This window comes from Sus scrofa, chromosome 12, assembly GCF_000003025.6.
Source record: "Sus scrofa isolate TJ Tabasco breed Duroc chromosome 12, Sscrofa11.1, whole genome shotgun sequence".
NCBI classification, from domain to species: Eukaryota; Metazoa; Chordata; class Mammalia; order Artiodactyla; family Suidae; genus Sus; species Sus scrofa.
The window spans coordinates 52,878,877-52,904,935 of record NC_010454.4 but is presented as its reverse complement, the minus strand read 5'-3'; the positions used below and the strand labels follow the sequence as shown (position 1 = coordinate 52,904,935).

Genomic DNA, 26,059 nt, shown 5'->3' with positions numbered 1-26,059 from the left:
CTGTCTCCGGCACTCTTTTTTTTTTTTTTTTTTTTGGTCTTTTCAGGGCCGCACCTACAGCATATAGAGGTTCCCAGGCTAGGGGTCTAATCAGAGCTGTAGCCACTGGCCTGCGCCACAGCCACAGCAACGCCAGATCCGAGCCAAGTCTGTGACCTACACCACAGCTCATGGCAACACCAGATCCTTAACCCACTGATTGAGGCCAGGGATCGAACCTTCATCCTCGTGGTTCCTAGTCGGATTCCTTAACCACTGAGCCACGATGGGAACTCCTAAATCTTAGGATATTATACTACTGCTTAAGATCTTTCAGTGGCTCCCCAGTTTTGATAAAAGAGAGCTATTCTCCATAATCTGATTTACAAGTACTTCAGGGTGTAGCCAAACGCTCTGAACTAGTTGTGGTTCCCCAAAGGACATGTTCTTTCTGCTCCTCTGCACCACTGTATTCCTTTATCACATCTTCAGATGGACTCCATGCGCTTGTTTGTTTAAACTTGTTTAACTGCCTGCCTCTTCCTCAATATGTTATAAAATCCTTGTTTTGGGGACGTTATGTCTTTGTATCTTTACCACTTAACACAGTAATTGGAACACAGGGAGGGCTAAATAAATATTTGTTAAATGATTAATTGTACAACACAGGATTCTAGTTTCTGGGCTATTTTATTCACTTCTACCTAAATTTCTTACTTACCTTGGTTTAAGAATCCAAAGTTTTCCCTCTACCATCCTTTCTCTGTACTAATATTTCCTATTTTGAATATCCTCAACACTTAGATTCAAATCTTGTGCTAATAACCTAAGTTGCATTTGCCTTTTGGTACTGCCTTGAAATTCTTTTCTAACCTTTCATCATATGCATGATCAGAATCTTCTTAAGGCAAGAAGACTTTAACCTCATCGCACAGTTACAGGCGATCAGAAGAGTCCAGACTGGCGTGTGGACCGTAAAACCCGGCGCATGCGCACCAGGCTCTTTTTTGGGGGGGCATTTCGACTTTTTTTTTTTTCCCATTTGGAGCGTGCGCACCAAGAAAGACAAAGGTGGGGAAAGTGACCAAGCAATCATTCAGGCGCATGCCCATCCCTAACTTGTTCAAGCCCGGTGGAGTGCACTGTGGTGAAGGGGGTGTGGTCTGACCTGGAGCAGCAGAAATCCAATCCGATTGAGTGAGCTCGGTCCCTCCCTCCCCATGATTGGTTAGCTCTCAGTGTTGTGGGGCGGGGAAAGGAAGAGATGGGGGCGGTGGAATGGTGGGGGGGACGGAGAAAGAGAGCCAGTCTGGTTCTGCGCAAGCGCAAGTACGCGACCAGGAGGGGGCGCGAGAGAGTGAAAAGAAGTGTGGAAGCCCTGGTGCGCTGGCGAGCGCGAGCTGGGTCGCCAGCCTTGACGCCTGCGCCGTGGCCCTCGGGGCCCGCGCGCGGCGGGCGGGTGCCCGGTGCGCCTGCGCAGTAGGCGGCGGCGGCAGGGGGAGGTGGAGGCCGTGGAGCGGCAGCGGCAGCAGCGGGTCCCGGGACTGAGGCAGCAGCGGGGGCGGCGGCGGGCGGAAGCTGAGGTGACGAAGGCAGCGGCGGCGGCGGCCGATTCCCTCACGGTGGCGGAGACCAAGGCGGCGGCGGCGGACGGGGAGCGGCCCGGCCCCGGCCCCCTGCTCGTTGGCTGTGGCAGGGCCGCCGTGGGGCCGGCCCGGCTCCCGCCCCCCGCGGCTCCCCCTCCGGCTCCTCCTCCGGGGAGACGCCGGGGACCTGGCCCGGCCCGTACTCAGAGCGCTGCTGCAGCCGCCGCCGGGGGAGTCGGAGGCGGTGGCGGCGCCATGGGCGGCCTGGCCTCGGGGGGGATGTGGAGCCGGGACTGCCCGTCGAGGTGCGCGGCTCCAACGGGGCCTTCTACAAGGTGAGGCGGCGCGCCGGCCAGGAACGCGGGTCTTCAGCCCCTTCTCTCCAGCCGGAGCGGGGAAGAGTGGGGCGGCATTGAGGTTCTGGAGCTAAGCCCCGACCCTTAGAGCCTTAGACCTGCTCCCACCCGCAGCCCTCGGGGTGGTGGGGGGGGAGACCTCTGGAACTTAAACCCCTTCGTCTTATGTTTGGCCCGTCTATTCCGCCTGCCTTCACCCGCATCTCAGGAAAGAACATCAGGGTATTAATTGTGCTTAGATCAGCGCCCCCCCCCCACCTCCCAGAAGAGACCCCATTTACCCAGCGTCTCATTGACTTTTCCTGTCTCCTAGTAGAAGACATACCTTAGATCTTCATCACGTCTTCCCCACAGTCCTAGCACATGGAGAATTCTCTTTATTCTCCCCTATTGCCCCCTTGGGAAGGCCGTCCCATATTAGATCCTTTCATCTTCCTCGGAGAGGCCTCTGCCTACTGGCTCTGAAAGACTCACCCCACTTTCATCTTATATTTCTGTTCCCAACCCAAGGAGAAACGGTCAGAATCTGTTTATGACATTTAGTATCTTTGACCTCAGGAACTCTGGGCTGTACCAGTCAAGTTGCCTCGTAGCCATAAGGTGGCATCTTTTCACAAGTCTCTCACCCCACCCCTTTATTCCAAGATTAGCTGGTCTACCGTTCTCCCTAGGGGTGGTTTTGTGTTTGTCATCTCACTTTGACCTCGGATACATTTAGATCCTTCGGATAGTTTCATCCTAAGGAGTGTGAGCTTCATAGCCCTGATCTCTAAAAGGGGCTCTCATGAGGATTCTCTGTTTATTTAAAGCATTTCTTTCCACTTCTGGAAGACTTTTAGCCAACTCACCCAATTTGGGAATCTGATAGCCTTTTTTTTTCTTTCTTTCCTTTTTTTTTTTTTTTTTTTTTTTTTTTAGGAGCAGCTGACTATCTTTAAAAGATCATTGTTTACTTATTTCAGCTCCCTCCGTTGCCTGGGATTTGGTTTTTTAGAACTCCTTTTATTATCGCCTTCTTTATCTGTTCTGAATCCATTTTTTTTTTTTTGTAGGAGGGGTTTTCCCACTTAGATTAAGCCAGAGGGAGACCCCAATTGCCTCTCAGGCATTTTTCTTTATGTGACTGATCTTACTCTTGTTATTTTGAACCTCTTTGGACTTTATGCCTGCAATTGTTCCAGAGACTTTCCTGATTCCTGTCTTAGTCTTTCTTTTACCCTGAGGAGCAAGCTCAGAGATACCTTTTTGTAACATCACTTTTGAGGAGAAGAGCCCCCCTTTCCTTCAATTTCCCCCAAGCTTTTCCTCCTATAAGAGACGTCTCCAGCTTTGTGCCCTTGGAAATGACTTTCTCCAGCTCCTTCCCTGTGAAGTCATATCTTGTTATAACTGGAAAGGGTCTCATATTTGCCCTTGGAGTAGAAAGTTTCTGCCCCAGCTTCACTTGGTAAGTTCAGTGTAGTCATCTTTTAACTGAGTCCAAATGCCTGTTTATTTCTGCCTTACTTTCCTCACCATTTTTCTTTATATTCTTCAGTGCCTTTAGTTACCCACAGTCCATCTTATCCTCTCGATTTAAGTCTTGCTTTTTTTATCCTAATATTTCTATATTCCTGTGTAATCCCAGGAACTACCTATTCCATTACTCTCTTGAAATGGGAGAAGGAAGCTCCCAGCTGATCCCTTCTGTCATTTTTTTCTACATACTTTCCTAACTCATGGGACTTTTTCTTCTAGCCTTCCTCTATTGCATTTGTTTCCCTTGGCAAAGTCTCTTAATTCCTTTCAGATTCTGATAGAGTACATTTGTCTCTTATATCCTTTTCCCCAAAACTTGTATTACCTTTGTTGAAATAATAAATTTTAGCCTTATTTCCCACAGTATCTTGTCCTGCATCTGGGTCCTTGCACCCCCAAGAAAAAGGATTCTTAAATTGAGTCTGAGATCAAGATATGATGTTTGCTTTTGTTCTAAGAAGCATAGGAGCCAAGCACAGCGGGAGAGATTGATAACCAGTTCAAATTAACTGTGTGAGACTGCTGGGAAGTCCTTTCCACATCCAAGTGTCCAAGAGAAAATCTCTACATCTTTCCCTTTTTTCCTGTGGGCTATGGCAGTGATAGTTGTGATTGAGTGAATTGGGGATAGGATGCTTTGAATCTGAGAGTAGAGTTCGGAGTTGAACTGAAAGCCATGCAATGTGGATTTTGTGTTCTGGCCACTTAGCATTTTCTGCTCCACGCTGCAGTTGAAAACAATAGATCCTTAAATTCAGACTAGGCTTTCTTCAACTTTCAGTGCCATATAGATACTTACCCAATCTGACCTTGTTACTGATTTAATATTCATGACTCAGCAAACTTCACTGTGGTTCAAGGAGTCTTCACGTTGCTTCTGGAACTATATATTTGGGAAGGTTCTTTTCATCGGTGTCAGAATTGGGTCTTGTTGTTGATCTTCTCCCAGGATAGAACTGCAAATGTCAGATTAGGGATCTGAGTTTTCTTATAGCTATCCCATCAACTCTTCCTCTTCTGTCAGAACTTAAGGTATCTTATTCTTTAAAGTGTAGTCTCTCGGATGAAATACTCTTCACCTCCCAGGGCACAATAATCCAATTTTCCAGACCTTACCGGGATATCCTAATTCCTATTCTTTTGCTAAGGAATATCCTTAGCTTCAGCACATGAGTTTTCCTTACTTTCTCGTAGAACGCCCTCCTTTATTTTGAGAACCCAGGATTAGAAGATATGTTGAAGGTGGGAACTAATTTTATATCTTCTAATTTGAGGAAACGCAAGTACTTGGGAACCTAGTGCTCTCTTCCTCTGTCTAGTCCTAGGCCCTGTAAGCCAAAGCCCTGTATACCATGGCCACTGATATCCTTTGGACCTAGGTAGCTTTCTAGAGATCCACTCAACTGCTCTTGCACTCCCCTGCTTATCTTCTCAATGAGCATAGACTGAGCAGAACTAGAGCTTGCCTTCTACCACTGGTATCTTTGGAGGAGAAAAACTGGGGTGATGTGGGTGGAATTAAGGAGCAGAGACTGAATTGGAATATGAAGTTGAGGAGAAAGCTTGTTTTGGAGAACCTTTGAAGGAAAAGAACCCTAGAAGCATAAGAGTGAGTGACGTTTGGTTGAACTGCTGAGTAATGTAAGGGGAAACTGCATTCTGAGCTTTGCATTTCTGCCTTGGGATCATGGTAGCTGGAAAAACCAGGCTAATATTGCTGCCTCTGCCTGAGGGCCGACCCTGACATGTTGGAGGAGAATTGGATTAGAGCTTTAGAGTATCCTCTGAGAATGAGCATATCTAGGAATGGGGCTCACAAAGGCAGGCAAGCCATTCTCTTTTCCATTGTGTTTTATCTCATCCCTAAAATGTTTTGAAAATAGCTAACTCTCTCCTGACAAACTATTTCTAAAGTTTAGAGGTAGACATTTTGGATAAAGAATTGATAAAGTCAGCTGAGGAGGCTGGTTTATAGAAATCCAGACCAACCCTTCCTTATAAAGGGAGAAAAGAGGAGGGAAGAGATAAAATAGTGGTTGTGGGAGGAGGGGAGAGGGACACTGAAAAAGTAGCTGAGGAAAAAAAAGAGGGGAAAAAAGAAAGAGCTGAGGCCTTGAAGAACCCAAAAGGGAAGAGGGACGAAGAACCCAAAAGGGAAGAGGGACGCAGGCAAGTAGTGGAGTAAAAGTGCCTTGGACTTGAGTGGGGGATAGTAGGGATGGGTAATGAGGGAGCCACATGAAGAGTGGAAAAAAATTTCCAAGGAAGGGAATCACAGAGAAAGCTGAAGCCTGGGTGAGAAAGAGGCTAGGCAGTACCAAGAGTACTGATGTCTTAGGCAGTAGTAAGGCTCCAAGTAGACTCTGTAACAAGATTCTTCCCTGAAAGAAGAGAAAGATGGGAGTTCCTGTAGTGGCACAGCGGAAACAAATCCAACTGGGAACCATGAGGTTGCGGGTTCAATCCCTGGCCTCGCTCAGTGGGTTAAGGATCTGGCATCGCCATGATCTGTGGTAGAGACTATAGATGCAGCTCGAATCTGGTGTTGCTGTGCCTGTGGCGTAGGCCAGCAGCTGTAGCTCCCATTCCATCCCAGCCCAGGAACCTCCATTAGCCGCAGGTGCGGCCCTAGAAAAAGCAAAAAAAAAAAAAAAGAAAGAAAGAAAGATGGCTGGTGAAGACTGAATTTAGGGAGTTCCCAATGTGGCACAATGGGTTAAGAATCTGACTATAGCAGCTCAAGTCACTGCAGAGGTGCAAGTTCAAACCCTGGCCCGGTGTAGTGGGTTAAAGGATCCAGAATTTGCAGCATAGGTCACAGCTGTGGCTTAGTTTTGATCTCTGGCACAGGAACATCCATGTGCCAAGGTGTGGCCATAAAAGAAAAAGAAATTAAAAATTTTTCCACCATAAGGAAACAGCAGTGTATTAAAGTGTTTTTGATTTACCAGTTCTTTGAGGTGACACAAGTATGCATTTTTGGTGTTTTTTTGGGGAGGGCCCCCGCACCCTAGGGCACAAGAGGTTCCCAGGCTAGGGGTTGAATTGAGCTGTAGCTGCGGGCCTATGCCACAGCCACAGCCATGCTAGATCTGAGCCGTGTCTGCAACCTATGCCACGGCTCATGGCAGCGCTGGATCAGTTAACCCACTGATAAGACCAGGATGGAACCTGTGTCCTCGTGGATGCCATTCAGATTTGTTTCTGCTGAGCCGCGACAGGAGTTCCCATTTTTGGTGTTTTCTAAGCTCATATTTGGTTCCAACCTGCAAAGCTCAGGAATAGTTCTTATATATTAGTTTTTTGAACCTCTAATTTTTTTGGCCACACCCATAGCATGTGGAAGTTCCCAGGTCAGGGATCAAACCCATGCCACATCAGTGACCCAAGCCACAGTGGTGGTAATGATGGGTCCTTAACCACTAGGCTACCAGGGGATTCCTGAAACCCCTAATTTTTAAAAAAGCTTTAATGAGCCGTAATTGATATGCAGTGAAGTATACATATTTTAGTATACATAGGTTTTGCTATATATATATAGAGAGAGAGATTAGGTTTTGATTATATATATATATAGGTTAGATTTTGATATATATTAAGATATATATATGTGAGCAAATCATCTCTACAATCAAGATAGCCAACTTTTTTTTTCTTTTTGTCTTTTTTGCCATTTCTAGGGCTGCTCCCACAGCATATGGAGGTTCCCAGGCTAGGGGTCGAATTGGAGCTACACTGCAGCCACAGCAACGTGGGATCTGAGCCTCGTCTGCAACGTACACCACAGCTCACAGCAACGCCGGATCCTTAACCCATTGAGCAAGGCCCGGGATTGAACCCACAACCTCATGGTTCCTAGTCGGATTCATTAACCACTGAGCCACAGCAGGAACCCCAAGATAACCAACATTTCTATCACTCCAAAAAGTCTTCCACCAATCACTAATCTGCTGTCATTATCCATTAATTTGCATTTTCTGGTTTTTTTTTTGACTATACCTGCAGTGTATGGAAGTTCCCGGCCAGGGACTGAATCTGAGCCACAGCTGAAGCAGAACCAGATCCTTAACCCACCGTGCCTAGCTAGGGATCTAATCCTCACTGCCTCAGAGGCAAAGCCAGGTCCTTAGCCCACTACACTACAGTGGGAACTCCCTGCATTTTCTGATTTTTTTTTTTTTTTTTTTTTTTTGTTTTTTGTTGTTGTTGCTATTTCTTGGGCCGCTCCCGCGGCATATGGAGGTTCCCAGGCTAGGGGTTGAATCGGAGCTGTAGCCACCGGCCTACGCCAGAGCCACAGCAATGCGGGATCCGAGCCACATCTGCAACCTACACCACAGCTCACGGCAACGCCGGATCGTTAACCCACTGAGCAAGGGCAGGGACCGAACCTGCAACCTCATGGTTCCTAGTCGGATTCGTTAACCACTGCGCCACGACGGGAACTCCCATTTTCTGATTTTTACAAAGTGAAAAGACAATTCAGCAGATAGCTCAGATAGTGGATAGTCTTTCAACAAATGGTGATCAAAGAACTGGATATCCATATGTAAAAAAAACAACCTTTTTTATGATGATATCTTGCACCATATACAAAATTTCGCTCAAAATTTTTTTACACCTAAATGTAAAAAACTATAAAACTGAAGTTCCTGTCGTGGCTCAGCTGTAACGAACCTGACTAGTATCCATGAGCACATGGGTTTGACCCCTGGCCTCGATCAGTGGGTTAAGGATCTGGTGTTGCCACAATCTTTGGTCCTAGGTTGCAGACATAGCTTGGATCTTGTGTTGCTGTGGCTGTGGCGTTAAGCTCAGTTAACAAAAGAGCATATTGATAAATTGGACTTTATCAAAATAAGCAATCTCTAATTTTGAGTTTTTGAAAAATAAAGAGAGACTGTAGCAAAATTGGGAATATAGGATTAAATGGATAGCTTTGGCTTCCTCAGTGAGTCATAGAAAATAGGTAGACCAGCTATTCAGTCATCCCTGTTCCTTCTCTTGTCATGATCTCAAGTTTGGTGTTGTTTCAGTTTCTTTTTATTTTTTTCCTTTTTTGGCTGCCTGAAGCACACAGAGTTCCTGGGCCAGGGATCAGATCCCAGCCACAGTTGCAGCCTTAGCTGCAAAGCCAGATCCTCGTGCTGGGCCGGTAATTGAACCTGTGTCCCAGGGCTCCAGAGACACTGCTGAGCTGATCCCGATGTGCTACAGTAGGAATTCCTTTCCAGTTTCTTAGCAGTGTCCAAGTCTCACATCTTTTTTTTTTTTTTTTTTTTTTTTTTTTTTTTTTTTAAACATAAAAGTGATTTTATTTGCAGGGGAGAGGGACTCTAGTCGAACATGCTAAACCCCATGTTATGGTCTGACTCCCTCACATCTTTTAAATTCTATTTTTTCCTGCCATAAATTGTGTTCATTTTGAACTTCTCCAGTGTTGCGATTATCTCCTTAGGACCCAGTCTTCTAGCCACCAAGTTTGCTGTGTTAGGGAGCTAGACCCTTTTCTCTTGGCAGATCCTGATGTCCTTTAGGTGTTCCAGGGCAGCCTCACACTGTCTCATGGGATATTCTTAGCTTTGCTGAATGTTGTTGGTATTTTAATTGAACTCTGGCAAGCTGCTCAGCACAGCAGGAGGCAGACAGATATGGAGGCCCCTGTGGGAGCCATAGGAGTCCACTAGTTTCCAGGCTGTTGTGATGTAGGTGATGTTTCTCCCTTCTACTTAATTTCTCTCTCAACTTACTGGATTTTGCCACATCTTTTTTCGTGGAATATTATTTCTTTTTTTGCAACTTCAACATTCACATTCCTTCCCCAATACAGCTTTTTTGTCCCTGCTTTTAGATTGCTTGTGTCCCAGTCTAAAATTCCAAAAGTGTCTGTTCCCTTCATAGCTGAGGTTGTGGTAAATTGTCATTTTCTTTTTCTTTTTTTTCATTGTTCTCAAATCCATTCTAGGGCTTTGTGAAGGATGTCCATGAAGACTCTGTCACCATCTTCTTTGAAAACAAGTAAGACCTTGGGAATAGAGAATCCAGTAGGTCCTAGAAGGAGAGTGGAGAAGCGGGGGCGGCTGAATCCCATGAGGCATGTAATAGGTGGGGGAGAGCCAAGGGTTTGGGTGGGCAACTTCTCTGGATCACAGGAGAGGAAAGGGCCGAAATGTGAGGATCGGGGGGCATTTGACTCAGTATTTAGGTTCTCGCAAGAGATGAGAGACACCATTATGGAGGAGGGCCTGGGGTTTAGCGCCTAATCACCAGGGAGGGTAGAAAATGCACAGTGGAGGAAGTAGCCTCTTCCTGAAGAAATGGACAAGTGCAGAGCCTGAATAGCTTTCGTATCACCGTTTCCCTTGCAGCTGGCAGAGTGAGAGACAGATTCCTTTTGGGGACGTCCGGCTACCACCGCCAGCTGACTATAATAAGGAGATTACAGAAGGGGATGAGGTGGAGGTAAGGACCATGGCGTCCTCCCTTGCTAAATGTCGCTTTTCCCAGGATTCTGCATCTCCCTTATCCTGATGCCGGTATCCTGGCCCCGCCACTGTGGCTCACTCTCCTTCCTTCCTAAGCTAAGCTGCTTCATTGAGCTGGGCAGCCTGTGGGAGAGTGAAATGCAGCAGTTCTCTGTCCGTCACTGTGTGATGCAGCCAAGCTCTCAGGGAGCTTCCCAGTTTCAGGGGATTCAGTTCTCTCTGTATAACAACAGCATCTAAAGTCCAGAGCCCTCTGATTTTAATTAGCAGCTCCTTCCTCTGGTTTCCTTTATCTTAGTTTAGGATGCCTCTCACGTGTCTTAATGTTTACTCCATTCTTGATGTTTTTGGATGGTCCTCAATTCTCTTTTATTTTGAACTTCTCTTCTCTTCAGGTTTATTCTCGAGCCAATGAGCAAGAACCTTGCGGCTGGTGGCTGGCCCGAGTGCGGATGATGAAGGGAGATGTGAGTGGTTGTGAAGGTCTTTGCAGAGCTACCAAACCCATTTTAGGGGAAGAAAGGTGGGAGATGGAGACTCAGGTCATCCATAGTTTCTTTCTCTTCTTCCTCCTGCCAGTTCTATGTCATTGAATATGCTGCCTGTGATGCCACTTACAATGAGATTGTCACCCTGGAACGGCTTCGGCCAGTTAATCCCAATCCCCTTGCAACCAAAGGCAGCTTCTTCAAGGTGACCATGGCTGTGCCTGAGGATCTGAGAGAGGCGTGAGTGTTGGGGATGTTGGGAGTGGGGGCCTCTTTATGGTCCTCATCGCTGCCCTTGTTTCTCCCAGGCGCTGCTTCCAGTTTCAGTGTTCTTTGTTGTTCCCGTGGCCCTCTAGAGCCCTTTTTGCTCCCAGTTCCCCTGCTTCCTCATCCCTGTTCTTTTACTCAAGTCCCTCTTATTTTTCTCAGTCCCCTCTTTCTCTCTCCCCTGAACCTTCAACTCTGCACTCTGCCCTCTGAGCACTGTCCTCTTTCCCTGCAGCTGCTCCAATGAAAATGTCCATAAAGAGTTCAAGAAAGCATTGGGAGCCAACTGTATCTTTCTCAACATCACAAATAGTGAGCTCTTCATTCTGGTGAGTTTATTCTGCCTGAATTTCACCTAAGCCCACTCCCCTTTTAATCCTTTGCAAGAAGGAAGAGCTAAAATGTGCTTATATTTATTTGGCAGAGAGGACTGTATAGCTCCAGACCCTTGTGGGCTCGGGTTAGCCTATGTTTCCTTAGTCTTTCTCACGTGTGACCTTAGTTTTTTTCCTACCTGACCATCGTATTACAGTCTGGGCTAGGGACCCTCTCTTGCATATTTGGACTCTCAAAAACATGTGATTCTCACCTGTGTTTGCTACTTAAAATCCTTCCCTTAGGCGCCCATGTAGTAGGTCCTTGTGAGACTGACACGATTTGTTTCTTAACATCCATTCTTTTTCAGAGACTCAGGCATCCTGATTCCCAGTTCCTGGCTCTCTTCCAATGTGCATTCAGTCCATTTTAATGGCCTTTCCATTGTCTTCTTTCCAGTCAACCACAGAAGCTCCTGTGAAACGGGCATCCCTGCTGGGGGATATGCATTTCCGAAGCCTGCGCACCAAACTGCTGCTCATGTCCCGCAATGAGGAAGCTACCAAGCACCTAGAGGTAAGTTTTAAGCCCTTTTTACTGCTGGGTGGTGGTGTTCTCCTCCCTCCCACCCCATTCTCCACCCATGCCCCTGTGTTTGCAGAACAGAGATTAAGGTCTTTCTGGGCCATTTAACCTGGGTCTGCTGTTTTATCCCAGACTCCTCCAGATGGCAGAGCGCCATCATGTTTTAGTACAGGCTCTTTTTTTTTAAAGCTATGGGACCCTTTTGATCAAGTGAAATTTTACATGAAAGCACAGTGCTTTACGGATCAATTAGAGCAGCTCTGTCCAAAAGTTGGAGAGGGTATCATCACTTTCACCTCCACAGGCCACCCCCTGATTTACCTCTGGGAACCAAACTGCTTTGTGGGATGTTTGAGAGCCATGTGCACACTGGCAAGACGACTGGACTTGGAATCCTAAGTCTTGCTTTGGCAAATAATTGCCCTTCAGCAGATAATTGGATTTCAGTGAGCTTTCTCTTCTTTTTAATTTTTTTTAGCTTTCTCTTCTTTACGTGATGGTGAAGTAGTTGAACTAGAGTAGAGTTTTGTGTTTTTTTGTTTTAGGTTTTTTTTTTTTGCTTTTTAGGGCCATACCTGCAGCATATGGAGGTTCCCGGGCTAGGCGTCGAATCGGAGCTGTAGCTGCCAGCCTGCACCACAGGCACAGTGATGCCAGATCCAAGCCACGTCTGTGACCTACACCACACCTCACAGCAACAGGGATTGAACCTGTGTCCTCATGGATGCTAGTCAGATTCGTTTCCAGTGAGCCATGACAGGAACTCCTAGAGTATTTCTACAGGGTCTTTTTGAGTTCTGACATCTTGTGATGGTCAGATTTCCTAGGCAGTGTGCGATGCTGAATGAATAGCATGCACACACTCACACCATTTCCTTTTATTTTTTTAATTTTTAATTTTTTAAATTTTTTAATTTTAATTTTTAATTTTTGTTTTTTTGCCTTTTCTAGGGCCGCTTCCCGCGGCATATGGAGGTTCCCAGGCTAGGGGTCTAATCAGAGCTGTAGCCGCCGGACTACACCAGAGCCGCAGCAGTGTGGGATCCGAGCCGCATCTGTAACCTACACCACAGCTCATGGCAATGCTGGATCCTTAACCCACTGAACAAGGCCAGGGATCGAACCCGCCACCTCATGGTTCCTAGTCGGATTCGTTAACCACTGCCCCATGATGGGAACTCCATCCATTTCCTTTTAATCAAGTGTAGTGATATTTTTGGGAGCCCGTGCAAATTCTGTTCTATGGTCATTTTTTTGCTTCTCCAGGAATGCTGCTCAGGGCACTGGCAGTTAAAAATTCACCATTACCCCCAGATAAAATACAAACTGTATCTGCTCCAGTTCCCAATGAGCAGATTGCCTGGATGACAGTATTCTTCTCTCCTGGGACCTGGCTGTATTGATCTGTGTGGTGAAGAATACCAGAGAGCTAAAGTAACCATAGGTGCAAAGTCTTAAGAATAAGTCTATGTCTTTGTTTCTGATAAGAAATAATACAGTCACCTTGTACCCATCAGGCAATTTAAGAAATAAGACCTTTGGCAAACTTCTCTAGAAATCATTATAGATCCTGTCCCCACCCTCCCAAACTCAGTGCTTTTGAACACCCAACTCAGTTCCTTTTTCCAGCTTTCTCTTCTTTCTATATAATTCAACTTCATCCATGTTAGAAGTAGGGAGTAGTGGATTGTGACCTGGGAATGTCCCTTTTCAGATAATTTTCCTATTTGGTACTTCCTATGTAGAACTCACTCTTTTCACTGTTTGTTTGTTTGCTTTTTTTTTTCCAAAAGTTTTATTGAAGTATAGTTGATTTACAATGTTGTGATAATTTCTGTTGTACAACAAAAAGTTTCAGTGATACATATACACATATCCATTCTTTTATAGATTCTTTTCCTATATAGGTTGTCACAGAATATTGGGTAGAGTTCCCTGTGCTATATCTACAGCAGGTCCCCGTTGGCCATCCATTCCACATACAGTAGGGTGCCTATGGCAATCCCAAACCCCCAGTCCTTCCCTCAGGACCGACTTTTCCGGAACCTTTCCCTGCCCTTGTACTCAGGTATTCCTCTAAGGACTGGTTCAGAAACGAAGTGGTAGTAGGTGTTCCATAACCTCTTTTTATGCTTTTCTTTCATCTTTTTAGGGCCACACCCACAGCATATGGAGGTTCCCAGGCTAGGGGTCAAATTGGAGCCACAGCTGCCAGCCTGCACCACAGTCCCAGCCTCTGTGATCTAGGGTGCAGCCTGCAGTCATGCAAGATCCTTTAACCCACTGAGCAAGGCTGGGGATTGAACCTACAGTATCACTGACACTAGTTGGGTTCTTAACCTGCTGAACCACAACAAGAACTCCTATGCTTTTCTTAACTTTTTGCTTTCTACTCAGCTTAGATTTCTTTTTCTTTCTTTTTTTTTTTGCCTTTTCTAGGGCTGCACTTTATAGACATATGGAGGTTCCCAGGCTAGGGGTCCAATTGGAGCTGTAGCCACCTGCCTACACCACAGCCACAGCCACGTGGGATCTGAGCTGCGTCTGCAACCTACAACACAGCTCATGGCAATGCTGGATTCTTAACTCGCTGAGCGAGGCCAGGGATCGAACCCGCAACCTCATGGTCCTTAGTCGGATTCGTTAACCACTGAGCCATGATAGGAACTCCATCGACATAGATTTTTCTTTTGGGGTTTGGATAAGGTAAATAGTTCCTTACAATTGCATTTACCTTGTGAAGAGTCTTCTTTAACGCCAACCTTATTTAATCCCCTTGTTAGTGCGGGAATGGGGTAGGTTGGGTGTAATCATTTAGGAGATGGCAGAATAGAGGCACAGAGAGTATGTTTTGTTGGGCTCCTTGCCCAAATTCTGCGGTCATTACCTTCCCTCCTCGCCAAGCCATTGGTGTTTGGAAGTTAGGAGTGAAACAAAAAGTTCCCAAGTTCTCCACACAGGTCCTAGTGGTCAGCAGACTCCCAGGGAATTCTGGTTTTCTTTCATACATTTTTTTTCTTTTTATTATTATGTGAAGTATCAGGTACCTGGGATGGTGTTCTGAGATTTCACCACTGTGATTCCTATAGTCCAGTGTCTTTATCTTTCAGACAAGTAAGCAGCTGGCCGCAGCTTTCCAGGAGGAGTTCACAGTGCGAGAGGACCTGATGGGACTGGCAATTGGGACTCACGGTGCCAACATCCAGCAGGCCCGAAAAGTCCCTGGGGTGACTGCCATTGAATTGGGTGAAGAGACCTGCACTTTCCGCATCTATGGGGAGGTCAGCAAGAGATACCTGTCATCTCAGTCCCTTAGGGAATAGAGAGAAGAGAGTGTTAAACAGAAAGGAGACCTGTTGTGAGTCCCTCCCTGACTTTGGTGGCAGCATATTTTCCCCAAGATAGAAAGTGGCAGGAAGATCACTGTTTGGGATCCAGGTCCGCTGTTATTAGTGACGTTTCCCTCTTCTCTTAGACTCCCGAGGCGTGCCGACAGGCCCGGAGCTACCTTGAGTTTTCTGAGGACTCTGTGCAAGTACCCAGGAACCTGGTTGGTGAGTTGTAGACCTCTGTGTATGTAAGTATGTAAGAGAAATAGTGAGGGACCAGTTGTGAGAGTCATTGTTTTGTTTGTTTTTGTTTTTTAATTTTTGGCCATTCCCGTGGCATGCAGAAGTTCCTGAGCCAGGGATCAAACCCATGCCACAGGTATAACCAGAAGCACAGCAGTGACAATGCTGGATCCTTAATCTGCTGAGCCATGAGGGAACTCCAAGAGTCTTTAAATTGATTCTGGGCTTGGCGCCTCCCTGTGAACTTCCGGTTTTGCAAGGACAGAGCAAACAGTCTATAGTAGGAGTGACAAAAATGGGAGAACAGGTTTCTAGGGATTGTTATATTTTATCCTATGAAAATGCACCAGAAGCCTAGAAGCAGGAGAACTGTTAAACAGAATCATTATTAAAAAGCTGGAAGACTGTTTATCTTGTCTGTTTTTACTCTTCTTTCTTTCCTTTTTTTTTTTTTTTTTTTTTTTTAAAGGCCTAATTTCTCCTTTATCCATTTAGGCAAAGTGATTGGAAAGAATGGAAAAGTGATCCAGGAGATTGTGGATAAGTCTGGTGTGGTGAGGGTTCGAGTAGAAGGTGATAATGACAAGAAGAACCCCAGGGAGGAGGTATGGGTCAGCTATACCTAGAGACTGGTTTCTGAAAGTAGATGGGATCATTCTCTAAGCCATTCTCTGAGGGCTGGACTTTCTAGGGGTTGGGGCACCGGGACTTTGACTTCCCCTAGTAGACGTAGAGCCCAGAAAGATCTCATTCGGGTGGACTTACACTTCATTTAAGTCTCCTTCTAATCCGTCTGTCCTCCCCCCTGCTCTCCAGGGAATGGTTCCCTTCATATTTGTTGGCACCCGAGAGAATATCAGCAATGCTCAGGCTCTGCTGGAATATCACCTCTCCTACCTGCAGGTACCCAAGCCGGAAGCCTGGGAGAGGAAAGAGCCGCGTGTACAAGGGGACTAAGGATGCTGGTGGAAAAAGTTAAAAGTGATGCTTCCCAGTTTGTGTCTGAGTAGAACAGAAACCATGGGGTGGAAACTTGGGGCTGTGGGGCTGGATTCCAGAATTTTCTGTGTTAAGCCTTCTTGCATTCCTGAGAGTTCAGATATGTAGGGACAGTCAGGGCAGAGAAGCATGCAGAGAGGCTGTTGTTGAGCTTATACTTTTTTCTCCTTCCTTGTTTTTTCTCTGACTTCTGCCCAACCAGGAGGTGGAGCAGCTTCGCCTGGAGAGGCTGCAGATTGATGAACAGCTTCGGCAGATTGGGCTGGGCTTTCGCCCTCCTGGGAGTGGGCGGGGCAGCGGTGGCAGTGACAAGGCTGGATATACCACGGACGAGAGCTCTTCCTCCTCTCTCCACACCACACGAACCTATGGGGGCAGCTATGGGGGCCGGGGCCGGGGCCGGAGGACAGGCGGTCCTGCCTATGGTGAGCCGGCTATGGGAGAGGGAGGCAGGGCAGTGGTGGTGGGCGGGGGCAGAGGTCTGGGTGGAAGCTTGAGGAAAGGGTGATAGAGAAGATGAAAAAGTGGAGTTCCTGTTGTGTCTCTGGTAACGAACCCAACTAGTATCCATGAGGATGCGTGTTCAGTCCCTGGCCTTGCCCAGTGGGTTAAGGATCCGGTGTTGCCGTGACCTGTGGTGTAGGTTGCAGAGGCTTGGATCCCGAGTTGCTGTGGCCACGTAGGCAGCTGCAGCTCCAATTCGACCCTTAGCTTGGGAACTTCCGTATGCCGTGGGTGTAGCCCTAAAAAGACCAAAAAGAAAAAAAGGAAGAAAACAAAGTGATTGGCTGGAGGACTTAGGAGAGAGAGAGTCTTCAGCCTGGAGGCTGTGATGGATCCTGGGGTAGGGAGAGTGACCCTGATTGAACCTCACTGTGTTGGTGTTCGTCAGGCCCCAGCTCAGACCCATCTACAGCTTCTGAGACGGAGTCAGAGAAGAGGGAGGAGCTCAGCCGAGCTGGGCCCGGTGACAGGGATCCCCCGACTCGGTCGGAAGAAAGCCGGAGGCGGCCTGTTGGGGGCCGGGGTAGGGGACCCCCGCCTGCCCCCCGGCCCACCTCGAGATACAACTCTTCGTCTATCAGCTCAGGTACCAGAAGCAAACAGCTGGGTTTGTGAATGTGCGCCAAAAGGAAGGATGCGGTGATGGCACCTGACTCCTAACTCTTCTTCCTCTAACCAGTGCTGAAAGACCCAGACAGTAATCCCTACAGCCTACTGGACACATCTGAACCGGAGCCCCCAGTTGATTCAGAGCCAGGGGAACCCCCCCCAGCAAGTGCCAGGCGCCGCCGCTCCCGCCGCCGCCGCACTGATGAAGACAGGACTGTCATGGATGGAGGCCTAGAGTCTGACGGGCCCAGCATGACAGAGAATGGCCTGGGTAAGTAAGGGGTGTACCTGGGTCCGAAAAATTAGAACTGGGCAAGAATTGAGAGGTGGGAGATTGATGCACAGCTCTTGTTTTTCCCTGCCCCACAGAAGATGAGTCAAGACCCCAGCGTCGTAATCGGAGCCGCCGCCGCCGCAACCGTGGTAACCGGACTGATGGTTCTGTCAGTGGAGACCGTCAGCCAGGTCAGCCAGCCCTGGGGCTCAGCTCCTTCCTCAGAGAACAGGCTGCCTCCTAGCCTGTGAACTCTCGGGCTTGGGGTTCAGTGGTCGGGTACCTGGGTCCCTTCTGAAACTCGGTCCTCTGCCTTCCCCAGTGACTGTGGCTGACTATATCTCCCGAGCAGAGTCTCAGAGCCGCCAGCGGCCACCCCTGGAACGCACTAAACCTTCAGAGGATTCTCTTTCAGGACAGAAGGTAGGCAAGCAAGATGTAGTTCCCCCTACCTCCTTTTTTGTTGTTCTAGGGCAGGGGGGGCACAAGAAAACTGCCAAAGAAATCTCTTACTAAATTGCAGAGAAGGTGTGTCTGACGGAGTGTAGGCTGCATTTAGAATACTGGAAAGTTTCAGTAGAGGAGAAAGGAAAGTTGGGTTCTTATTTTCTGGATCTGAGTAAATGTGACTAGAGTCCCATCAGGTGAACCAACCCCCGGGTCAGCGGATGCCTGGCGCAAGGGGACGGTAGGGGCTTGTCGTTACCTGGATTTCTACTGACCCTTCTCTTTTCGTCCTCTCCGTTTTCTTTCCCATTTCCCCCTCAGGGTGACTCTGTCAGCAAGCTTCCTAAGGGCCCCTCAGAGAATGGGGAGCTCTCCGCCCCCCTGGAGTTGGGTAGTTTGGTGAATGGGGTTTCATAAACCCTCCAGCCCGCATCCCTCCCTTCTCCATCTCGCTTGCTGCCCAACACCATGGCCCTCACAGGCCCGACTGACCTGCGCTGGAGCTGCTCTTATCTAGGGGGGAGGGGGGTGGCACAGCAGCTTGGGTCCCCCCCAACCTCCAGGAGCTAGTGGAGGGGTGTGTAACAGGGTCATACCCCCTCCCTCTTGTCCACCCTACCCCCAGGGTAAGGGGAGCCTCTCTCCTTCCCCATCAGACTGGATGTGCCTTTATCCTCTAATGCCCCAATCTCTCTCTGAACACCCCCATTCTCCGCCTGTTGGTGCGGGGTGCTCCTTGACCCACCCAGATGTGACAGTTCAGGGGGGTTCCCCTGCTATCCCTACTCCCGTCCTGTACCCCCCATTTCTGGGGCCTCATCACTGTGGAAGACGGGGATAGTAAGGGTCTAAGTGGGTGGGAGGCATGGGGAAGGTTTTGGAGTAGAACCAGGGGTGTGTATGAAGGGGGGTGACAAGGTCCCCCAGGGGAGGGGGGACCAACCTTGTCTGGTGGATGAGAAGGCGTATTTATTTTTCACTGTACAGTATTTAAAAAGAGAATAAAAAAATCCAAATGGCTCTCTGGTTCTTGCGCCTTCCTGTGCCAGTTTGGTCTGTCTGTGTAGGAATGACCTGCCCTGGCCCCTGGCCCTCGTTTCCTCTATCTCCACACCTGATTTCTCTAGCATTCCAAAGATGGTCTCCTTCTGGGAATTTCTGACATTCTTCAGATCCCCAGGCCCAGGTACCCTCCTGGGTCTAGAGGAGAGTGGCTTGCTGCCTCTCCCCTCCCTCAGGTGTGCTGGTAGAGGGAGCTGGGCCACTCCTATACCCTGAGTCACGACGGCGGGCCAGGTAGAGCTGGAGCTCTTCCTGCCAGGAGCTGAGAGCCAAGGCAGGCTGCTTAATCGGATTACCTGAGGCCTGGGGCTTGGGCTGGGCCTTGGGCAGAGTGGGGAGCAGGGTTCCCTCGCCCACAGCCCTGAGACCTGGGTGTCCAGCCCTCATTCCTCCTGCTTCTCTGCTCTGGATCCAGGCTTTTTTCTCCAGCATCCACGTCACTGACCTCTCAGCCTCAGGAGTCGTCCCTGCCTCCCTAATTCTGAGGTTTGGAGATAAAATGTGCAGTGGAAAAACCTGGGTTTGGGGGCTGTGGCTGGGAGGGTTTAAATTTTCTCACCTGGAAAGGGCTGCAATTGCCAACCCAAGCACCTGCTGGGATGACTCAGGAAACAGAAATGGCCTGCCTACCTCCTGACCGCCTGGCTATTTTGCCCCGGGGCACAGGTCAGGGGTTTGAGAAGCAGTAGGCCTCTGAGAAGGGGTGGGAGTGGGGGTGGGGTGTTTCACCTTCCTCCCAGCACAACTCTGACCCTGAGGGCTTTTGATCCCCTGGAGCTTGATCCCTTTGTGCAAAGGCATTGACTTTAATTTGCCAGTGCTTAAGAAGGGAGGGGAAGCTGTTCGAGCTCCCGGGGCTGGAAGGTCTGACTTCTGGGTCTTGGGTGGGGAGGGGGCGGGGTGCCCTAAGGGGGAGCGTTGGGGGCTGGGAGGAACGGGACACCTGGGTTCGCCTAAGGGAGGGGGATGTTGGCGCCCTCGAGGAGGCGCGGCCCACTGGGAGGGAGTGGGGAGGAGTCAGTCGTTAAAAGCTGTTCCCGGCTCTGGCCCACCCGCCAGCCACAGAAGCTGCGGCCAGGTGAGCGAGGCCTTAGGTACCCGGGCTGCGCCGCCTGGCAGCTGCGGGACTCCAGAGACGAGAGCGTGAGCGCTTGCCGCCTCCACCGAGCCCCGGGCCGGTGGCCAGCAGCGGGTACGGGGAGCGGGACAGGTCGGGGACCTCGCGGCAAGCAGGAGAGGAGAGCATAACCTGGCCCGGACAGGGTACCAAGAGCGGATTTCGCGCCCGACTCCCCAAACGTGCCGGATTGGTTGGGAGCAGGAGCGCCATTACAAGGACTCTGAACTTGGGGACGACATATACTTTTAAGGACACGAGTTTCTCTGTAACGACTCCGGGCTAGGAAGGCACTTCGGGTTTGGGGATCAACGATTCACTTTGGAGGCGAGGGCGTGTAGGACGCCCTCTTAAGGCTTCCCTCCACCCTCCCATGGCGCTACCCGGCTCCTCTCAGGATCAGGCCTGGAGCCTGGAGCCTCCCACTCCCGCGGCCCCGACCTCCGCATCCTCGGGCTCCCAGGAGCGGGAGGGCGCCGGGAGCCCAGTGGTCTCCGGGGGGCTTCCCTTGGAGAAGGTGAAGCGGCCCATGAACGCGTTCATGGTGTGGAGCTCCGCCCAGCGCCGCCAGATGGCGCAGCAGAACCCGAAGATGCACAACTCCGAGATCTCCAAGCGCCTGGGCGCGCAGTGGAAGCTGCTGGGCGAGGACGAGAAGCGGCCCTTCGTGGAGGAGGCTAAGCGGCTCCGGGCCCGGCACCTGCGCGACTACCCCGACTACAAGTACCGGCCCCGGCGCAAGACCAAGACCTCGGGGGCCGGGTCAGCCCACTTCGGCCAGGGAAGCAGCGGTGTGGCTGGCGGCGGGCCGGTCTGGGGGCCCGGGTACGCGACTAACCAGGGGAGCAGAGGCTTTGGGTACCAGCCCCCCAACTACTCGACAGCCTACCTGCCTGGCGGTTACGGGTGAGTACTCAGGGAGCGGGGGAGGTCGCAGATGCTTTTGCCCCCGTCAGGGAGCCTGGCTGGCAGGGGCCCCGAGTACACCCGTGCAGAGGACACTCCAGAGGAGTCTGGGAGGCTACCCGTGAAGGGTGGGAGAGTTCTGGGGAGCCAGGGTCTTCCTAGACGACGTCTCCATCTCAGTCCGGCGGTGGCACCTCAGCACCCAGGATGTGACTGTTCCAGTTACCTGAATTTCTCGTCCCCCCGCCGTCCCCCTCCCGCACCGCCCCCCCCCCCTTCTGGCCCTCGTGTGACCCGGCTTCCTCTCCCAGCCCCCGGGGCAAGGACAGGCCAAGCCCAACTCTGCCCCTTCCTGGCCTGCCGCCCCAAGAGGAAAACAGCCGCGCAGCACGCAAGCTGGCTTTTGAGCGTGCCCCAACACGGTTGCAGCGCTGCTCTAAGCCATCCTGGGGTCTGGTTCCCGACCTGCGGTACCATATGGGGCTGCAGTGGCCAGGGGTGGGTGGGTAGGTGGGTGACAAGGTCTACCTCTGTGCAGAACTGATGAGACCCATCCCTGCAATGCCAGTTGGGGGCCCTGCTTGGCACCTCCAACCCAAGGGAGCAGTCACCTTCTAACCCCAGTGTTTCTCTTTGCAGCTCTTCCCACTGTAAACCGGAGGCCCCTTCGCCGTGCTCCCTCCCTCAGAGTAACCCCAGGCTCCAGGGTGAGCTGCTTCCCCCCTACAGCCCTTACCCACCCCCAGGCTCTCCCACTTTGTATAACCCTCCCCTCTCAGGGGCCCCTATGCCTCTAACCCACCTCTAACCCTCATGGACAGAAATGAACCTCCCAGAAAGGTTTCCACCCTCTTCACCCAGAACCACCTCCCCCCATTCCCAGGTTGCAACCTCTTTGTAACTGGTGGGCCACAGTTCAGAGGAAATGGGCAGTCCCCCCCAAGCCCCTGAAAGCCAGGGGGACCAACACTTCTATTTTTTTGTAGGCTGAACACAGTTTTATACGATTAAACCATGTCTCTGGGTCTTTATTGTTCCATCTCTGTTCCCCTTTACTGCAGCAGGAACCAGCACAGTCTCCACTCCCTTCCGCCTGGACCTGCCAGAGCAGGAACCTCCTCACCCCACCCTGGGGCCCTGCCTGAGTCATTTTTCTGTCCCCCTTCCTCCACCCGCCACTGAGCACTGGGGTCCAGAAGTCTGAGCCAGGCCAGGGTGGGGCGGCAGCCACAAGTCCCTTCCACTGTTCAGGCTCTGTCCTCTAGGGTCAGAAGGGAAGACGGAAGGACAGGGTAAGACTTTTGCCCAGAATAAGTAAATAGCTGGGAGTTCTGCTAAAGGGAGAATCTCAGCCAAATCACTGAATCAACAGTATATACTCAGGGCTGCACACATTAAGTGGCAAAATAGCCTGAAAATCTCTACCCCATCCTTTCTAAGGATCTGGGTCAACCAAGCATTTCCACGAAAGTTGCAGAATGGGGAATGGTTACGTCACACCAGCAAGTGATTCATGTGGGAAGGACCCCGAGGTTGGGTGGGGAATGGAAACGCCAGTAGCCAGCTGGACTCTAATGCTCCTTTTTCTTCTTGTGGGGAGGCTTTGCATTCCAATAGAAGAGGAGCTGGGCAGCGATGAGGCCATTGCAGAGGGAAGAGACTACAAAGGTTCCAGCCAGGAGAGGGTCTCCAGTTTCCTAGGTGAGAGACACAGCCAGGGTCGCTCTACAGCAGAGCCAAGAGTTCCAGAGAAGGGCAGCTTCAAATCCTCAGCTGGGACAGGTAAGATAGGGCTAGAGTGCCTTCTAGAGGGGAGAAGGTGCACTCACCTGAATGGAGGTGAAGATGCGGGCCAGGGAGCCCCCAAAGAGCAGAAAGACTGTGATGGCTGAGAGCTGGCCCGTGTGCCCATTGCGGTAGTTGGTGGCTGCCTGGATCAGCTAGGGAAGGAGTTGGGACCCTTCATTCCGTCCTGGGAACTCTTCCCATGTTCCCATGACATTTCCCCATTCCCCTCAGTCCCACACCCGCACACTGTGGGGCTCCCCTCTGCCTCTCACCCAGTCCCCTCCACCCCATCCCCGCCCAGCCCTCTCCCTTGTTCCCAGCACCCACCCTTCCCACCACAACAGCAGGCACGTTGGAAGCCTGGAGCAGGGTCACTAGAGCCAGGGGCGTCAGTGGTGAAAGCAGCATCAGCAGGAGCACAGCATGGCAAGCTAGGAAAGCCACACCTGAGGGAAGGGAGATAGGCGAGTCCTCGTCAACTTCCGAGGCCTCTGGTTTCCCCAGGTCCCTATTCCCAGCAGGGCTCCCGAGAGCTGGAGCCAGCTCTTGGCTCAATCCCCAGCACCTCTCACAGTCTGTCCTCTGTAGTGCAGGACCAGGAAGGCGATGGTGACTGTCTGGAGCATCAGGAACAGGGCTTCACCCCAAGAGCTGCAGAGTCAAGAGTTGGGGGGAAGAAAGGTGGGCCTGGAAAGAGGCAGGGAAAGCCTCCATAGCTCATCCAGGCTGGGGACACGGTTTCTGTCTTGCACACCTTGGCTGGTTCCTTCCCTCCCAGCCATCCCCACCTAACTGACTCAGGATTGGAATCTGGGCATTCTTCCGATGCTCACCTCCTCTCATCACCACTATGGATGATGGCTAGAGTTCCAGAAAGGCTTAAGCTTCCCTGACTTTTTAACTCCTCACCCTAACCCCCACTGGAGTTGTGAGCATTTACCCTTGGAGATAAAGGGCTGCGGGAGTCCCTCACCTGAAGGGGAAGTTGTTGGTGATGCTGTAGACCATGGTCCCAGTCAGTGCCACCAGCTCCAGCATTACCGACTGGAGACTCAGCCCTTCAGCACTCTTGGCTCCCAGGATTTTAAACACTTGGGGCAGTTTTACTGGAGAAAGAGGATGAGAAAGACAGGGTTGAGGAGCTGACACCCTTTGGGAGCAAGACACAATAGCTAAAGAGCAGCCTGGGAGGCATGTTAACCCCACTTCTGGTTAGGGGGCCCAGGGGGTTTATGGCATCTTAGCATTCCACCCACCTCCCAACAGCAGGAAAGGAAGATTAAGAAACATACCCAGAAGTGAGCCAGCCACAATGCCCAGCCCCAGGCATTTGCTGAGGAGAATCTTGAGGCAGGGAACTGAGAAAAGAAAAAGCAGTAAGTAGAGACCTCTGGAACCCAGTCCCAGGCATCCAGGAGGCTCAGGCCTAAAGCCTTTTTATCTTTTTAAGGCTGCACCCTTGCATATGGAGGTTCCCAGGCTAGGGGTCTAATTGGAGCTGTAGCCACCGGCCTACGCCAGAATTGCAGCAACACGGGATCCGATCCACGTCCGGGACCTACACCACAGCAACGTCGGATCCTCAACCCACTGAGCGAGGCCAGGGATTGAACCTGCAACCTCATGGTTCCTAGTCTGATTCTGTGCCACCAAGGGAACTCCGGGATGACTTTTCAAAACAGCTTTTACCATTCCTTTTCTCTAAACCAATCTTCCATTCCCTGCAAATCACATCTAAACTCCATGATTTGACTTCCAAGGCCCTCCGCTGCTTCCCTGTATAGAGCTGATCAATGCTCAAGACTCTTATCCTTTAGTCCCGCCTCTGAGCAACCAGGCAATCTACTTCTCAAGTCTTTCTCCAAGAATAGGGTTTCCTCTGTATCCCTCACTCCAGAACACTTTGTCCCTGGCACCTACTCAGGGACTCAATTACCAGACATCTTCTCTTGTCTTGAAGCTCTACCCCTCAAGGTGCTTGGCCCAGTGGGAGTCAGATTCTCACTGGTCATGAATCCAGTTAAAGCATATCTGTCCCTGGAGCACAGTGGGGCACTATGAACTGACAGAGACATACTGCAAAGGCTCCCCAAAGGGTCTGACATCTTAGGTGGGCACTGGGGTGCAGATGCCTGGCAGATAGAAAGAGGAAGGCAGGCAAGTACAAAATTGGGGAATTCCCATTGTGGTGCAGCAGAAACATGTGACTGGTAACCATGGGGATGAGGCTTCGATCCCTGGCCTAGCTCAGGGGTTAAGGATCTGGTGTTGCCCTGAGCTGTGGTGTAGGTCGCAGACGTGGCTCCAATCCCCACGTTGGTAGCTGCAGCTCTGATTTGACCCCTAGCCTGGGAACTTCCATATGCTGGGGGTGCAGCCCTAAAAAAAAAAAAAAAAATTAGACCATGAGTGGAGTGACCCGCCAGGCTTAGCAATAACGAACCCAACTAGTATCCATGAGGACACGGGTTCGCTCCCTGGCCTTTCTCAGAGAGTTAAGGATACGTCTTTGCTGTGAATTATGGTGCAGGTCGTAGAAGCGGCTCGGATCCAGCGTTGCTGTGGCTCCAATTCGACCCCTAGCCGGGAACTTCCATAGGCCGAGAATGCGGCCCTAAAAAGCAAAAAAAAAAAAAAGACCATGGAAATTAGAAGGAAAGTTACTGGGATGGCAGGAGCCTTGGTGGTGCCACCAAAAGCCTGGATCATAGGCTTTGTATTAATGTAATCTTGCACCTGAAGATATAGCTATCTATTAAAGGTTGGAAAGACCAGATCAGATTTTAACTTTGTTTTGTGAAGTCTTGTCTTTCATCGTTGTCAAACTAATTAAGTATTCACACTCGGCGACTCTCTCCCTCCCCCAAATATGGCGTCTCCCCCCCTACGGAGCGCAAGACACTTCCGCCCTTCTCAGAAGTGACTTCCGCCCAGCACTGGCGTGGCGGTAGTCGCCGGTGTCAGTTAGTCCGCACTGAAGTCCCTTTTAAGGCCCGGGGGCTCTTGAACAGAACTTTGATTGGATTCCAAATGAAACTCACCGTGAAGCAAGTCCCACTGGACGAAAATTTGGTCGTAGCATTTCTCAGGTAAAAGAATCGGCACCAACACCCGTTTGAGCGGCCCATCTACCTCAGCCGCCATATTGCAAAGCTAGCTTCCGCCAGTCGCGCAGACCGCCATTGATTCGCGGTGCGCATGC

At 50.3% G+C, this 26,059-nt stretch overlaps 3 protein-coding genes across 3 annotated transcripts; 2 read left to right on the top strand and 1 right to left on the bottom strand.

Moving 5' to 3' along the window:
* On the top strand, positions 1,679-19,004 carry FXR2 (FMR1 autosomal homolog 2). The gene is made up of 17 exons (XM_003131974.5): positions 1,679-1,900; positions 9,405-9,457; positions 9,808-9,901; positions 10,320-10,391; positions 10,504-10,652; positions 10,915-11,008; positions 11,454-11,570; positions 14,690-14,860; positions 15,055-15,133; positions 15,647-15,756; positions 15,968-16,054; positions 16,353-16,575; positions 17,043-17,240; positions 17,334-17,534; positions 17,633-17,728; positions 17,860-17,960; positions 18,306-19,004. Exons 4-17 carry the CDS (start codon positions 10,377-10,379, stop codon positions 18,399-18,401), a joined length of 1,737 nt encoding a protein of 578 aa, XP_003132022.3. The 5' UTR covers positions 1,679-1,900; positions 9,405-9,457; positions 9,808-9,901; positions 10,320-10,376; the 3' UTR covers positions 18,402-19,004.
* On the top strand, positions 19,151-22,096 carry SOX15 (SRY-box 15). The gene is made up of 2 exons (XM_003131946.4): positions 19,151-21,069; positions 21,709-22,096. Exons 1-2 carry the CDS (start codon positions 20,537-20,539, stop codon positions 21,875-21,877), a joined length of 702 nt encoding a protein of 233 aa, XP_003131994.1. The 5' UTR covers positions 19,151-20,536; the 3' UTR covers positions 21,878-22,096.
* Positions 22,082-26,012, bottom strand: MPDU1 (mannose-P-dolichol utilization defect 1). Its single transcript, NM_001044619.1, is given in 7 exon segments — positions 22,082-22,766; positions 22,899-23,009; positions 23,185-23,303; positions 23,423-23,508; positions 23,831-23,963; positions 24,150-24,215; positions 25,899-26,012. Coding segments are annotated over 7 exon segments (744 nt in total). The 5' UTR covers positions 26,002-26,012; the 3' UTR covers positions 22,082-22,640.